We start from the raw sequence: 13,172 nt of genomic DNA on the forward strand, positions 1-13,172 counted from the left end.
CGCACGGCCCCTGGGGGAAATGAAGCGCAACAGCAGGAACTAATAATACTACTACTACTAACTACTACTACTAACTTACGGAGTACTACTAAGGCGTTCTCTCTGTGTCCCTTCCCTTCCCTTCTCTTTGACTGACTCCCCTCGTCCACTCGCCCCCTCTCTTTTTCCTTGTCCCTTTTCCCTTTTCCCTTGTTTCCCCCCAACCTATTCCATTAGTTATTGCCAGTAACTTAACTTAATCATCAGCCCCCTTGTGGCTATTATTTCTCTTTTCTTCTCCTTCGTCTCCCCTCCTCCCCACGACGAGAAACGAATCCCACTTCGGGCTCGTCGTAGTCGATTTCGTAGCAGCACATCCGCCCCTCCTTCGTGACGTCCCTCTTTCCGATGTTGCTGTGAGTTTTCGACTTTTCAGCTCCTCCGCTCGTTTCACCCCCTTCGTTCCGTACAGCTGGCGTGGTTGTCAGTGCAGAAAGTAGAGAGAGAAAGTGTCAGTCAGTCTCGTCGGGGTTGCGATCTCTCTCACGGCCAGCACACACAAGCCCCTCTGGTTGGCCGCCACCCTCTCGATCCGCCACAACGCGTACCGTCCCCCGAGACGCCCGATCCGGATTCCTATCAACAACACAACGCACCGTCTTAGGGCCAAAGCAAAGCCTCACTCTCTCTTCTTTTCCCCGACCGCTGACTTTGCAGTCCGTCTGTCTTGTCGGCCCTGTGGGTTCGCTTTCCCCTTCGACGCCGCCGTCCCGTCGAGACGAAGATCAACCAACCCCCCTTCTGACGTGTTCGTCCTGTTGGTCATTTTCGTCCACACGGGTAGGGCTGCGCCGGCGTCTTTTGCGCCCGGAGCATCGACACTCTCAATCGCTGGTCGGCTCACCATCATCGAGAAGTCGACAGGGGAAAAAAAGAAGTCTGCTGAAACAGGGAGTGCGCGTGGCAGGTGGATGATGGTACTGGTGTAACACGTGGAACGAAGTGAGCAGCCTTTTCTTTTAACGAGACGACGTTGGGGTATCTACGGCAGCTCTGCCCTCGAGCCGGAGGACGAGAGACTGCCTGAACCTGCTGCAGTTTCCGGATGGCGGCTTCGATCGCGGATCCTTCAATTGAGTCGCGCGAGCGACGAGGCAGCGGTGCTGCTGTCGATTCCGCCATGGACGACCCATTCGTGTCCGCCTCGGACGAGGCGACGATTCCTCGCGACTCCCACCGGTATTCGACCTTCGATACGCAACTCTTCAGTCTGAATGCTTCTTCCCCGGCTCAGGCCAAGCGTGCCCTTGAGGCGCATCTGGCAGAGACGGAGAGGAGGCTGGAAGATGCGTCCCGTCTAGGGACGGCGCTGGTCCAGCAGCAGAAGGAGTTGTCCGACAAGCTCAAGGAGATAGAACACCAACAGGATGAAGGCGAAATTGGGCCGGAGCTCCGCCAGAAACTCGTCGATCTAGAGAGAGAATACAATGAGATCGGTCGCGAGTCTGCGCGAGCCTTTCTGGCTCCGAAGCGTCTGGTGAGCGGTGCCGAAGAGAACGGGTTGGCTACGCCCTCTGTGGATCTGAAGGTATGCTTAAGCAATCGGGTGGTAAATCTCTTTGCGATTTTAACTCAGCGTTGCAGTCGCCAGCTAGTCCGGCGTTGTTCTCGGGTCAAGCGGTCAACTCTCCTTCCAAGGTCGTCAGTGTTCAATCGCGGAAACAGCGCAACCAACCGTCGAGCCGCATCCACGATATCGAATTCGCGACAGAAATCTCGACTTCACTGCTTGCCCAGGTCCGGCAACTCCAAGCGCTTCTTGCGGAACGTGAGGAAACCCTGAAATCGGTCAATCTGGAGAAGTCGAGACTGGAGCTGGAAGCGGAGGGGTTCTCTCAGCGGATCCGCGCTCTCGACGAGAGTGAGCAACGCTACAAGGATGAGAACTGGAGCTTGGAAACGCAGACGCACGAGCTCATGGCGGCCATCAAGGAGGCTGCGGAGCGGGAGAACCGGCTTAACAGCAGCTTGAGCGCCATGACCGAGGACAAGAACGCCGTGCAACGAGAGCTAGAGGAGCTGAAGCAGGTCAATGGCAAGCTGGCGGAAGAACAAGCCGCCGCACAAAAGGCTCACGATGCGGAGCTCCATCTTCTCCGAAGGAACCTGAGCGCTGGTGATGCTGAAAAGCTCACCTTGCAGGCCAAGGTTGATGAGTTGACCTCGCAGAACCAGGAGCTTGCTAAGGCTGTGGCCATGCGCTTGCGCCAGCAAGAAACTGACACCACGCACATGTTTACTCCTATCCACGAGCCTGAGATGGATGACCAGTCGACTCCGGAGAATTCGCCGCCAGTGTCGCCCAACAAGCCAACTCCTCGTCACAATCATCTGGAGTCCGAGACGCTGCGGTCTTCCCTGGGCCATGCTCATCGTATGATCCAAAACCTGAAGAGCAACATCCACAGGGAGAAGACGGAGAAGATCGAGCTGAAGCGCATGTTACAAGACGCCCGCGACGAGCTGGAGACACGCCGTCGTGAGGCCCAGGCGCCGCAGGCTGCACCCAAGCGCTCCAACAGATTCAAGCAGGAGGCGTTCAAGAAGCCCCCGCGTCCCGAAATGTTGGGCCACGGAAAGCGCAGAACTGAGATCGAAATCGATGAACCAGACTGGGAGGACCATGTCAGCGAAGTCAGCCCTACCCGGTCAGCTGCATCAAGGAAACCAAACGGCTCTCCCGTTGTTAGTTCGACGACCGATCCTAGCTCTGCTTACCAGACTGCTACGGAAAATGATGACGCCTTTGAGACCGCCCACGAACGTGAAACGACTACGGAGAGTGACGCTTTCCAGACCGGAATTGAGAGTATGGATGATGGCGAAACCACTGACGAGCTGACTGAGACCGAGGACCGCCATGGAGGGTCGCTGCAGAGGCGGATGCCGTCTGCGCTCACACTCAGGCAAGCCGGAGACCGGACTTCCTTCCAGAGTACGGCTTCGACCTCCGCGGATGAAGACGAGGGGCCGTACTCGCCAATCCAAGCGCAACCACAACGCTACCGCTTGAAGATGAACAGAGGTGCCTTCAGACGGATCCGTCCGTCTGGCGAAGCCCCAATGGCCTCGGAGAGTGACGCTGGTAGTGCGCGGGACTCTCCCGCGACGAGTTTCCAGGAGCTTGCAGCTCCAGCAGGCCAGAGCCTCTTTGCGGAGCTTGGAGAATTGGAGACGCCCGGCAGCGAAGGAGAGTTCGACCTTTCCGCACGCTCGAGAACGGCCTCTCTGGCTTCTACGTCTCGCTTTACGGCCGCATACGACTCTAGGCGACAATCAGAGGTGGAGATGCCTCCAGTACCTAGGCCTGTCATGGTAGATAGTGGAATGATGACGGAGCCATGGGAGACAGCGTCAACAACTGGAACTGCTACTGAGGGTTCCTCTACTCCTACCGCTCCCATGACGCCGCAGAAAGCAGACGAGCCCAGGTTGGTCAACTCGGCAACGCAATGGACGCCATTGAGGGCTTCCCCGGCACTGAACGGGGAACATCTGACAACCGTGCCCACCCCACCCAAGACGATATGGGATGAGACTCTTCCTGGCGTGCGCCGAGAGGTCGAGGATGGTGAATCGACCGCCCCTGAGCCACCAGCCATGGAAGTATCGCCGATTTTCGCAGAGGAGATCGTGCCAGCAGCGCCTACCATGCCCTCCTTGAGTCTCTCGTCAGTCTTCACTCAAACAACAGAGCCCGTACAGGTCGCGAAGCCCGAAGTCGCAGAACGCGAGACGCAGACGCAGTCGGTACCCGAACTGATTGTGTCTCCCGTTTATACTGAGCAGACCGAACCCTCACCACCGTTGTCTCCAGAGGTACCCGTGCAATCCGTGCCTCAACTTTCGTTCTCGACTATCCACTCAGCGGAAACAGTCCCAGTGCAGCCAGTCACCCCCTCTGTTGTTGTCGGTGGATTCAGTGCTATCGAGGAGGATTCCCCTGTTGGAAGACCAGCGACCGCAACGCAGGCTAAGAATGCAAGCCGCAACACAGCTGTGCTGGTTGCCCCTGATGCTGACGTCAAAGAAGACGCGAGCAAGGAGGAACCCACCCAGAAGGATGCAAACCTGCCTCTTGGTGATATCTCAGGAAACGCCGCTCTTCGTGACATGAAGTCTGCGCCCAAGTATGTTAATACGGACCATGGAGCCCAGACGATTCTGTCATCCAAGCAGATTGACCAGCTGCTCTTGGACCGTGAAGCGGCACGATCTGTGTCTGCACCACCACCGTCCGATCAGGCAAGAGAAATCACGTCTGCTGCTGCTGCTGCTGCTGCTGCTGCTGCTACTACTCCCAAGGCAAAGGCCCCCGTCTCTCTCCACGAATCAGTGCCGACCCTCCAGCCAACGGCCAAGCGACCTGGCAGTGCCGCCAGCCAAAGATCTGCTACTGTCAATCACCCGCCGTTGCCCGCGGATCATCGCCAGACGATTGCAGCTGCGCAGAAGGAGGGCGCCCAAAGCACTCCTGGAGCCATGGGTCCTCCTCTTGCCCCTGCCTCCGCCTACAAGCAGACGCGGCCACGTACCCCCAACGATCAGGCGTCGCAGACGACGAGTAACTCGAAATACACTTCTGTCCGTACAACTGGCACCCGGCGTGGGAGTCAGCTCTCTCGGAGGTCCTCCGTCTCATCCTTTGCTTCGGAGCTCAACGAACGGTTCAATATGAACAGCGATCCTATGCCAGCCAATCACGGTTACGGCCCTGGTACCGATCCTCGCATGATCCAAGCCATTACGCAAACTATGATTGGTGAATTCTTGTGGAAGTATACTCGCAAGACAGTCGGGGGAGATATGTCGAACACGCGACATCGGCGGTACTTCTGGGTTCACCCGTACACGCGCACGCTGTACTGGAGCGAACAAGATCCTCAAACCGCCGGCAAGTCTGAACTCAAGGCTAAGAGTGTAGCTATTGAGGCTGTCCGAGTGATCGCCGACGACAACCCTTACCCTCCCGGTCTGCACCGGAAGAGTCTAGAGGTGGTCACTCCTGGTAGACGGGTCAAGTTCACCGCAGCCACCAGCCAGCGACACGAGACCTGGTACAACGCGCTGTCCTATCTGTTGTTGCGTAGTAACGGTGACGACTCGGAAGAAAATGACAACATCACGTCGGATGACATCGATGAATTCAATGTTAATTGCCGTACCACATCTCGTCAGACCAATTCGCGGTTATCGTTCTCTTCCTACAACAGTCGCACCGCTAGGAACACAATGAAACCGCGTGCTGGTTCCGCTATGTCGATGCGAACGGCGGCCACGCCGGGGCGTGCCTCGCCAGCGCTGAGCGCCCCGCAAGTTTCCACCGTTCGTGGCCCCGAACAAGCACGCTCCGCTTCTCGCTTAAGCACCGTGATCAATACGACGCTTCGAGGATCGTTTTCGAGCCTCAGGGGCAGACACAGTCATGTCGAGGACACGTATGACCCGACTGTTGCTGATCACGACAGCGCGGAGGACTTGAGACATGTGATTGAGAGACAAGAGCGCGAAGCGGACCGCTTGGAGAATGTCCGTGCCTGCTGTGATGGTGAGTGCAGAGGGATTTTCGACCCCTATGTATTGTTATTATTATGCTTTGGCATTTGGCTAACCATAGACTAGGTAAACACGATGTCAGTGCGCTCTCGAGGACTAGCCGGTATAGCCCAAGGCTCAACCGGCATTCGCATCATCACTAGAGTTGTCAATCCCTGTCGCGAGACTCCCGTCATCTCAACGGACCTTTCAACATAATTTTCATTGTGGTATTCATGACTAGATTATTGGGCCAGACTGCGCTGTTCTACTAGCGACGAGTTTCCTTTGTGCACTTTTTGTGCGTCATGCATCGCTCTCGTTTCCTCGTTTCATCTGGAAGCAAATGGAGTTTCTCGGTATCCGAGGTTACCGCATCAATATATCTTGTTCTTTTTTAATTTTTTCTTGGGCTCGGGGATTTTTGAAATTGCTCGCACACCGGGCTCTTCTCCATGTCATTGATAACTCTTCCATCACTTCCGCCACCTCATCTCCCATCACCTCCATCCCCGCTCCTAATCGGTTCGGTGTCTGGCTAAGTGCCTTTCGTTTTGCTTTAATACCTATAGTGACTCCAAAAAAGACGACCGCAGACTTTCCTATGTTGACTATCCTATCGTCTTCGAGACCTCAAGGTCTTGCCATTCTCTAATCGAGCTTCATTTTCGTTTCTATTTCAATGTTCGGATCTTTCTACAGCCAACTACTCCTTGTATTTTTTTCGTCTACTTAAGCTAGTGAATCTGTAATGAAAGTGAGGTTGACACTTGTGGTGGAACATCTGGAATTGTCGTCGTAGACGAGTGTAACTAGTTAGTAAATAACTTAGCTTGATCAGAACATTTGCTGGGACATTAGTTAGTTAACTATGCCTCTCTAATAATGTAACCTCCTTCGCCTCTAATGATGATAATAATAACAATAGTTGGAGACGGCTATTAAGTTACATAATCGGTGAAATACTGGATTCGGCAAAACCCCGGAGACTTTTTATTTAGTATCCGAACGGAGAGAGATAAGAAGAGAGACCCACTGACATCGCAGTCTTGTCCTGGCTTCGAAGACTGGAGGAAGAAGAGGTGGAATATCTATCTCGTCTATTGAGCTGCCTTCAAGGGCCAAGCAGGGTAAGAGAGGAAAAGTCCAGCTTATCTGATTGACCACATCTTTCTTTTGCTTAAGTTTCAGCCCCCAGAAATCCTACTTTGATTTCTGATCATAACAGAAACACCTTCCGATCACTAGTCGGTATAGTTTATGGTTAAAGACTACAACGGGATCTTTTAACTTTCACTTGATTCGAATTGGAGAAACAAGGATTGGAAAGCATCATTCCGCTTCGGCGTGAGCCCGCGTCCAGAGGAAATCATGGCATCCGAAGGATACCCTACCGTCTGGGAGCGCGTCGTGGCTCTCTTTGATCCTGCTCCGTTGCTTTGGAGGTCATCTTTTGGTATGTTGAATGATCCTCCCTTTCTCACTAGTTGTTTCCATATAGTATGGGATCACTGTCGTGTCGCTATAGCTGAGTCTTATTCGCGTCATGTCCTTCGATAATGTGTATCGAAATATGGACGACGACGACGACTACTTGTGACTCATGCTGTTTCGCATATCTATAATGTTGCAATTTCTCTCTCCCTTCACTCTGTGATTAATACCCTCAGTGGTCTGGACTAACTCAGTAACTAACATGAAATAAATAACAGAGTACTTCCGCATCTGTCTGGAAGCTGTATTCCTGCGTGGAGAACTGTTCTCGCCGATATTCAGGACTGCAAAGCTTCGCGATGAGGCGTTTGGGAGGTTCTGGTTGAAGTTTTCTGGTAAGCTGATTGATTCTCTCTCTAATCTAGTATTGTTTCTTTTTTGGTTCCAGTAATATTTTTATTTTTGGCCAATGATGAGGTTCGACTTTCTTTTTGTGTCATTTGAGGAACGATATAGTCTCTGTTCTTGTCTTTTCCAAAGCTGGGATCATCAACCTTGTCAAGCCTTCTTCTCCCTTTCCCTTACCTCCCCTTCAACTTATTCTTGATATACAAAAACAAAAACTGTACCAAAAGAGAAAAGAATCGCAATACTAACCATACCACCACAGCGGTCGATCCCACCGCACCCCCCAAACCACCACAAGGCTCCGCAGCCCTCATCCCACCACTTCTCGCGCGAGCATCAGGAACCGTCCTCGACATCGGCCCCGGCAGCGGGACCCAAATCCCCTTACTCAAAGACGTCACTACCATCCAGACAATCTACGGCGCCGAACCCTGTATCGGCCTACACAACGAGCTCCGCTCACGTATCCTGGCCGCGAACCTGCAGGATAAATACCGTATCTTGCACTGCGGTGCCCAAAAAGAGACTTTGATTCCTGCTCTTGAGAACGCCGGCGTAGACGTTTCCTCTCCTGCCATCTTCGATACGATCCTCTGTGTTCGTGTCCTCTGCTCGATTCCAGACCCAGACCGCACTATCGCCGATCTGTATGATCTGCTCAAACCCGGTGGCCAGCTTCTCGTGACGGAACATGTGGTGAATCCAGGGTGGAGATCCAAGGGGAGTATTCTCGCGCGGTTAGCGCAGGCGGTTTATGAATTGCTGGGATGGGGCTTCTTCATGGGCGATTGTCATATGAATCGTGATACGGCGAGATCGTTGCGCAAGGCGGCGGAGAAGGATGGAGGGTGGGAAGTGGTGGAGTTGGAGGAGCATTTTTGGTGGTCGCCTATTATGTATATTTCGGGACGGTTGGTGAAGAAGGCTTAAGATTGAAATGAAAAAATAGGAAAAAGTTTACTTTTCTTTCTTGGATGAATTGATTGATTTCATGCGTTTATTATATGTTCTATACGATATGGGTATCTTCTAATGATCTGAACTATAATATAGAAATCGAAGTGAAGTAAAGTAACGAAAATAATGACCAGCGCCGCTGGTTTATACAGAGATACATGGTGTTGATGATAACAGCCCAATATTGATCATTAGCTCATAGCGTGTCGCATATATTGTCGTTTCAACAAGGCTTCGGTCGTCCGGGTGGCCACCAATCGAAGAGGTCCAGAGCCTCTGATGTCCAGGGACCCTTTTCCTCGTTTTTGCTTTCGGGTTGCTCCGACAACGTCGGTCTTGCGATTGCTCTGTTTCCGTCACTGCTTCTTAAGGCTGTTGGATCCGAGACTGTTTTGCGGAATGTCTTTGGGGATTTTCTCGGTGGATGACGAGATGACAGGACTGGTTCTCTGACTGGGGCCTTTGGACTCGATGGTCGGTTTCGCTGCACAATATTTGGTTCAGGCGCTGCAACATGGTTGGTGATAGTGCTATGCTGTTTGCTGAGAGGAGAACGGGGTGGATTAGGCGGAGAGGAGTCAGTCACCGGATGGGGTGGAATCGAGTAGAGAGCAGTCCTTCGTTGATCCGACGAGGACTTTAGTTCCCTTGTAGTATCTGAACTTGCGGGACGATTCGGGGATTGCTCATCGATCATCTCATCGAGTACAAACAAGGTCGAGTCTGAGGGGTCAAATTCAGCTTGAGCTGGGGTATTAAGTGTAGTATCGTTATCGTTATGCTGGGTTGGCAACGAAGTGTTTTTCGCAGCAGGTGCATCACGCGTCTGCATCTGCGCCAGCGACTCGACTACTGGAGCTTTGTCTGCCCTTTTTGCTGCTGCTTCCAACAGCTCCATATACATTAATTTCTTCCGTGGTTTTGCGCTGGATAAGCGAAGTGCATTGATAGGAGCATCAGGGATGGGTTTCTTCGAAGCGGGCCCCGATGTGAATGATGAGGCTTTGGTTGAGGATGTTTTCGTTGTGTCGGGCTGCTTGTTCGGTCGATTTTCCGGCGCGCTGGCCGGGACGGGGAGGTCTTTTCTCGAAGAATGCCTAGCATTTGTATCTTCTTTATTGAGTCGATTCGTTGGGATGGGATTTGTCTTTGTAGGTGTTGCCTGCGGCGTTGGTGCATCGAGGTCAATCACCACAGGCCGACTGCGGATGTGCTGGTTGGGGTTCTTCCTGTGAAGTATAACGTCTTCTGACGGTAGTGGTTTCGGCCGTTTCGCGGGCCTTTCGTCCGGCTCATTTTCATCATGCTGCTGTGGTGGCTGCGCATGGCGTTGCTCGTACGGTGACTTGGGAGTGATTGACCGTCCAATGGGGGTTCTCTTGATGCCCAGAAGCTCGTTCAACGACTTGAGCGGATTTTGTGATCCTGCAGTAGACCTGGGTATTGATATTCTGGAAGACTGTGGAGTGGAATTGTCATGCTGTGGAGATCCTTGCGATGTCTTATTCTTTTCGAATAGCCCAGACAGATCAGTCTGCGTCTTCTCTATACACTCCCCAACCTGGATCAGAACGCCCTTGTCCAACTCCATCTCGTCCCCATCTTGTATCTCATCACTCTCCCGCCAATGCAGGTCTCCGATGAAATTCCCGGGGGTGTCGTACACCATAACCCGTTTGTTGAACGTGTGAAACCGAAGGAAGCCATCGTGCCATCGCTTTGCCTTGCGCCTGAGGTCGTGGGAGTAGAGACAGCGAAACTTGATCACAGGCGCTGTATTCTGGGTCAGAGGCGTCGACAAGCCAGGCGTGCTGCGTACTGCTGGAGAAAAGGGCGTCGACATGGCCGACCAAGGTCGTCTGCCTCGTCAAGACCATTCCTGGAGCTCTTGAGGTTTATCGCGCTGCGGGGGACGCGTCGGGCCAAGAAGCGATCGGTCTAACAGAAATTAATTTAAATGTAGACTAAAGCTGGTCAGCCAACTAAGTTAACTGATCCACGGAAAATGGCGGCTCTAACCTTAGTTCTGTCACTAAAAATATTGCCGTGGACCTGAACTGGGATCTTTCAAGGGTAGAGTCGAGTCAACGGAGTGGTTAACTATCCCCAGAGCTGCTTCTGGTGAAATGTTTAAGTTGGAGTCTGCCAGCGAAGCCACCAGGACAGACAGACGCTTAGATAGACAATCCGGTAACTAGTACAGCAATCAATGAATCAACTAAATCACGTCTCTCAGCCACTTTTCTGTACCACTCGAAATACCATCCTGCCCCTCACCTAGTAATAATAGCCTCAAGCCAAAAACGAGCCCCTTCAACCGGATGGGATGCTCCGCTTTTCGATTGCTGTCAGCGACTGAGCGCCTGTTAGCATCCAGCGATCGACACAATCTGTACTCTTATCCCACGCGCGATATTCTTCCGGAGCGAACAAGAGATTATAGAATCACCCACGCATGTTGGCGGCTGAGAGCCTCGTGGTGGACCGGCAGAAGGCGGTGCTTTGCATGGGGGCTGTCCATAACTAAGTAAACGCCTCTTCCACCTAGTCTACAGCCTCGCGGTCTCTCTCTCTCTCTTTCTCTCTTCTCTCTCCCAGCGTGGCTGCGCCGTTTGACCAAGTGACATAACTATCTAGCTGTTGCCTTGAAGCTTCAAAGATACCAGTCCCGCGCCAAATTTCTTCTCTATCCGGGAATTCTGGTACTGTGCATAGCATCGCCGACCTTCCCCGCAGTATCCAGAAGTACCTGGGTACCCTTTAGCTTTTTTTCTTTTTGCGTGAGCATTCTCACCAGCAAGACACAATGCAAGCCGTCCACAGGCAATTTGGGAAGTTTATGAAACGGTTGCCCGACGACAGTCAAGTCTCGGTGCTTCTGAAGGACTTTGACGATGCTGATCAGCTACTGGGACGAGTACGTTTGATCTCTCCCCAACCGCTTTTGCGCATTCTCAAGAGCTAATTTATTATGCGACAAAATTTCCAGATCATTGACTCGTCGCAAGCCTGGCGTGACGCATGGACGTCTATTTTGACCTATCAGTCCCGACTGGTCGCTGAATTCGAAGGCCTATACGCGCCCGTGGTTGGATCTTCTGAAAGTACCACGGAGAGGGAACCGGTTCCGACTCCCGAGAAGACGCTGGCGAGGACAACCAAGCTGCGTGAGGAATATGAAGATCTTCGGAAAGATTTGTTGGAGGTCGTCAATTCTGTCGACGATAGGATGATCAGACCGGCCTCGCAGGCTAAAGACTACCTGACTCCGATGAAGAAGACGATCAAGAAGCGGGAAGATAAAAAGGTTCGTTCGCGTTCGTTCGCATCTAAAGTGGAACTTTGCAAAGATTGGCTGACGAGTTGCAATCTATTAGCTGGATTTCGAGCGATATCAGAGTCGGCTCGATAATTCCCGCAAAAAAACAAGGCGCTCAGATCGTGAGAATGCTGCATTGGCAAAGACAGAGGCGGACTGGGCCAAAGCGAAAGATGTATGATCTTTCCTTCCTGGAATATATATATCTAGAACCTCAAAAGCTGACCGCAGAAAGATCTACGATGCCGCAGACGATAACCTGCGACAGCACCTACCAGGGATTATCTCAGTCACCTTCTCACTGATTCCCCAGCTCCTGGCGGCGCAGATTGAGATCCAGAACACCCTGCTCGCTCACTGTTACACCTCACTCCATAATTATTGCGGAGAGGAAGGATTCCCATCTCCGCCAGCTGAGATGGATCAGATCATCCAAGTCTTCGAAATGGACTTCCTTCCCGTCCAGCAGCAGATAGAAAGCCTTAGCTGCATCGCCAAGGTTAAAAGCCGGCAACAGTCCGCTCATGGTCGGGAGAGTGCGCATGGGAATGGCCTGAACTCGCGTCGTCCGAGCAGTCACGCGGAGAGCAAACCTGCTCTGTCATCTATGCCATCATCTCTGCCAGCCGGCGCGCGCATCCCTCCGTCGCCATCCTACTCGACGAAGCCACGCATCAACAACAGTCCCTCTCCTTCTGCATCCACCTATCTCACACCGGCGAGCTCCGTCGCAGACTCGGATTACTCGAACTATCAGTCCACCCCCGCCTTGTCGCCCGCAGGACCCGCCTTCTCGCCTGCAGGTCCCAAGTCAGATTACTTCGCCCGGGATCGACAGCCTTCAACAGCCACTAACGGATCTTCTGGATCTGCTGCATTTCTCAGTCCTGGGGCAGGTACGAATGTTATGGGTATTGTGAAGAAGAAGCCTCCGCCACCGCCGCCTTCTAGAGCTGCTTCCTCGCCTGCTATATTCGTCACGGCCCTCTACGACTTTGGAGGCCAAGGTGCAGGAGATCTTGCATTTAGAGCAGGCGATCAGATTCGTGTGCTCAAGAAGACTGAGAGTACGGATGATTGGTGGGACGGCGAGCTTCGAGGCGTAAAAGGGAGCTTTCCGGCGAATTATTGCGAGTAATACGATACCTACTCTGAATGTCCTAGGCTGGGTCAGGATATATGTTGTTGCATTGGTCATTGCATTCAGAGAATATCTGAGTTAGCTCAGGGATACACGCTCTAACTAGTTAATATTGGTCGGTCGTTATGTAATTTCACGAGAGGATTTCGTGGCTCCATGATATATGCTATGGATGTCAATGGGGTAATGGTAATAATTTATGAAGCAAACCAATATGAGATGACAGAAAGACCCACCGAATACCGCATGCTTGACCTGTGTTGCTTTGTACCAAATTCCACAAGTATCGCCGAAACTTCGAAAGCTAGATGGGATCTTCCAGTACGGAAATCATTTCTA

General features: G+C 52.4%; 4 protein-coding genes across 4 annotated transcripts; 3 read left to right on the plus strand and 1 right to left on the minus strand.

The window, feature by feature from the left end:
• Positions 1-1,159: 1,159 nt before the first annotated feature.
• Positions 1,160-5,738, plus strand: C8Q69DRAFT_401560 (anucleate primary sterigmata protein A; the record flags this gene model as incomplete). Its single annotated transcript, XM_028627936.1, has 3 exons — positions 1,160-1,567; positions 1,624-5,587; positions 5,662-5,738. 3 exons carry the CDS (start codon positions 1,160-1,162, stop codon positions 5,736-5,738), a joined length of 4,449 nt encoding a protein of 1,482 aa, XP_028485825.1.
• Positions 5,739-6,585: 847 nt separating this feature from the next.
• Positions 6,586-8,380, plus strand: C8Q69DRAFT_464277 (S-adenosyl-L-methionine-dependent methyltransferase). The gene is made up of 4 exons (XM_028630409.1): positions 6,586-6,704; positions 6,803-7,030; positions 7,287-7,403; positions 7,679-8,380. Exons 2-4 carry the CDS (start codon positions 6,946-6,948, stop codon positions 8,344-8,346), a joined length of 870 nt encoding a protein of 289 aa, XP_028485826.1. The 5' UTR covers positions 6,586-6,704; positions 6,803-6,945; the 3' UTR covers positions 8,347-8,380.
• On the minus strand, positions 8,381-10,594 carry C8Q69DRAFT_464279 (hypothetical protein). Its single transcript, XM_028630410.1, has 2 exons — positions 10,393-10,594; positions 8,381-10,311 (listed from the first exon to the last, which is right to left on the minus strand). The coding sequence occupies exon 2, from the start codon at positions 10,214-10,216 to the stop codon at positions 8,597-8,599; it is 1,620 nt and encodes a 539-aa protein (XP_028485827.1). The 5' UTR covers positions 10,217-10,311; positions 10,393-10,594; the 3' UTR covers positions 8,381-8,596.
• Positions 10,595-11,042: 448 nt separating this feature from the next.
• On the plus strand, positions 11,043-13,147 carry C8Q69DRAFT_235215 (hypothetical protein). The gene is made up of 4 exons (XM_028626438.1): positions 11,043-11,290; positions 11,363-11,680; positions 11,751-11,867; positions 11,928-13,147. Exons 1-4 carry the CDS (start codon positions 11,180-11,182, stop codon positions 12,828-12,830), a joined length of 1,449 nt encoding a protein of 482 aa, XP_028485828.1. The 5' UTR covers positions 11,043-11,179; the 3' UTR covers positions 12,831-13,147.
• Positions 13,148-13,172: the final 25 nt, after the last annotated feature.

The sequence above is a fragment of the Paecilomyces variotii genome (genome assembly GCF_004022145.1).
Source record: "Paecilomyces variotii strain CBS 101075 chromosome Unknown C8Q69scaffold_4, whole genome shotgun sequence".
NCBI classification, from domain to species: domain Eukaryota; kingdom Fungi; phylum Ascomycota; class Eurotiomycetes; order Eurotiales; family Thermoascaceae; genus Paecilomyces; species Paecilomyces variotii.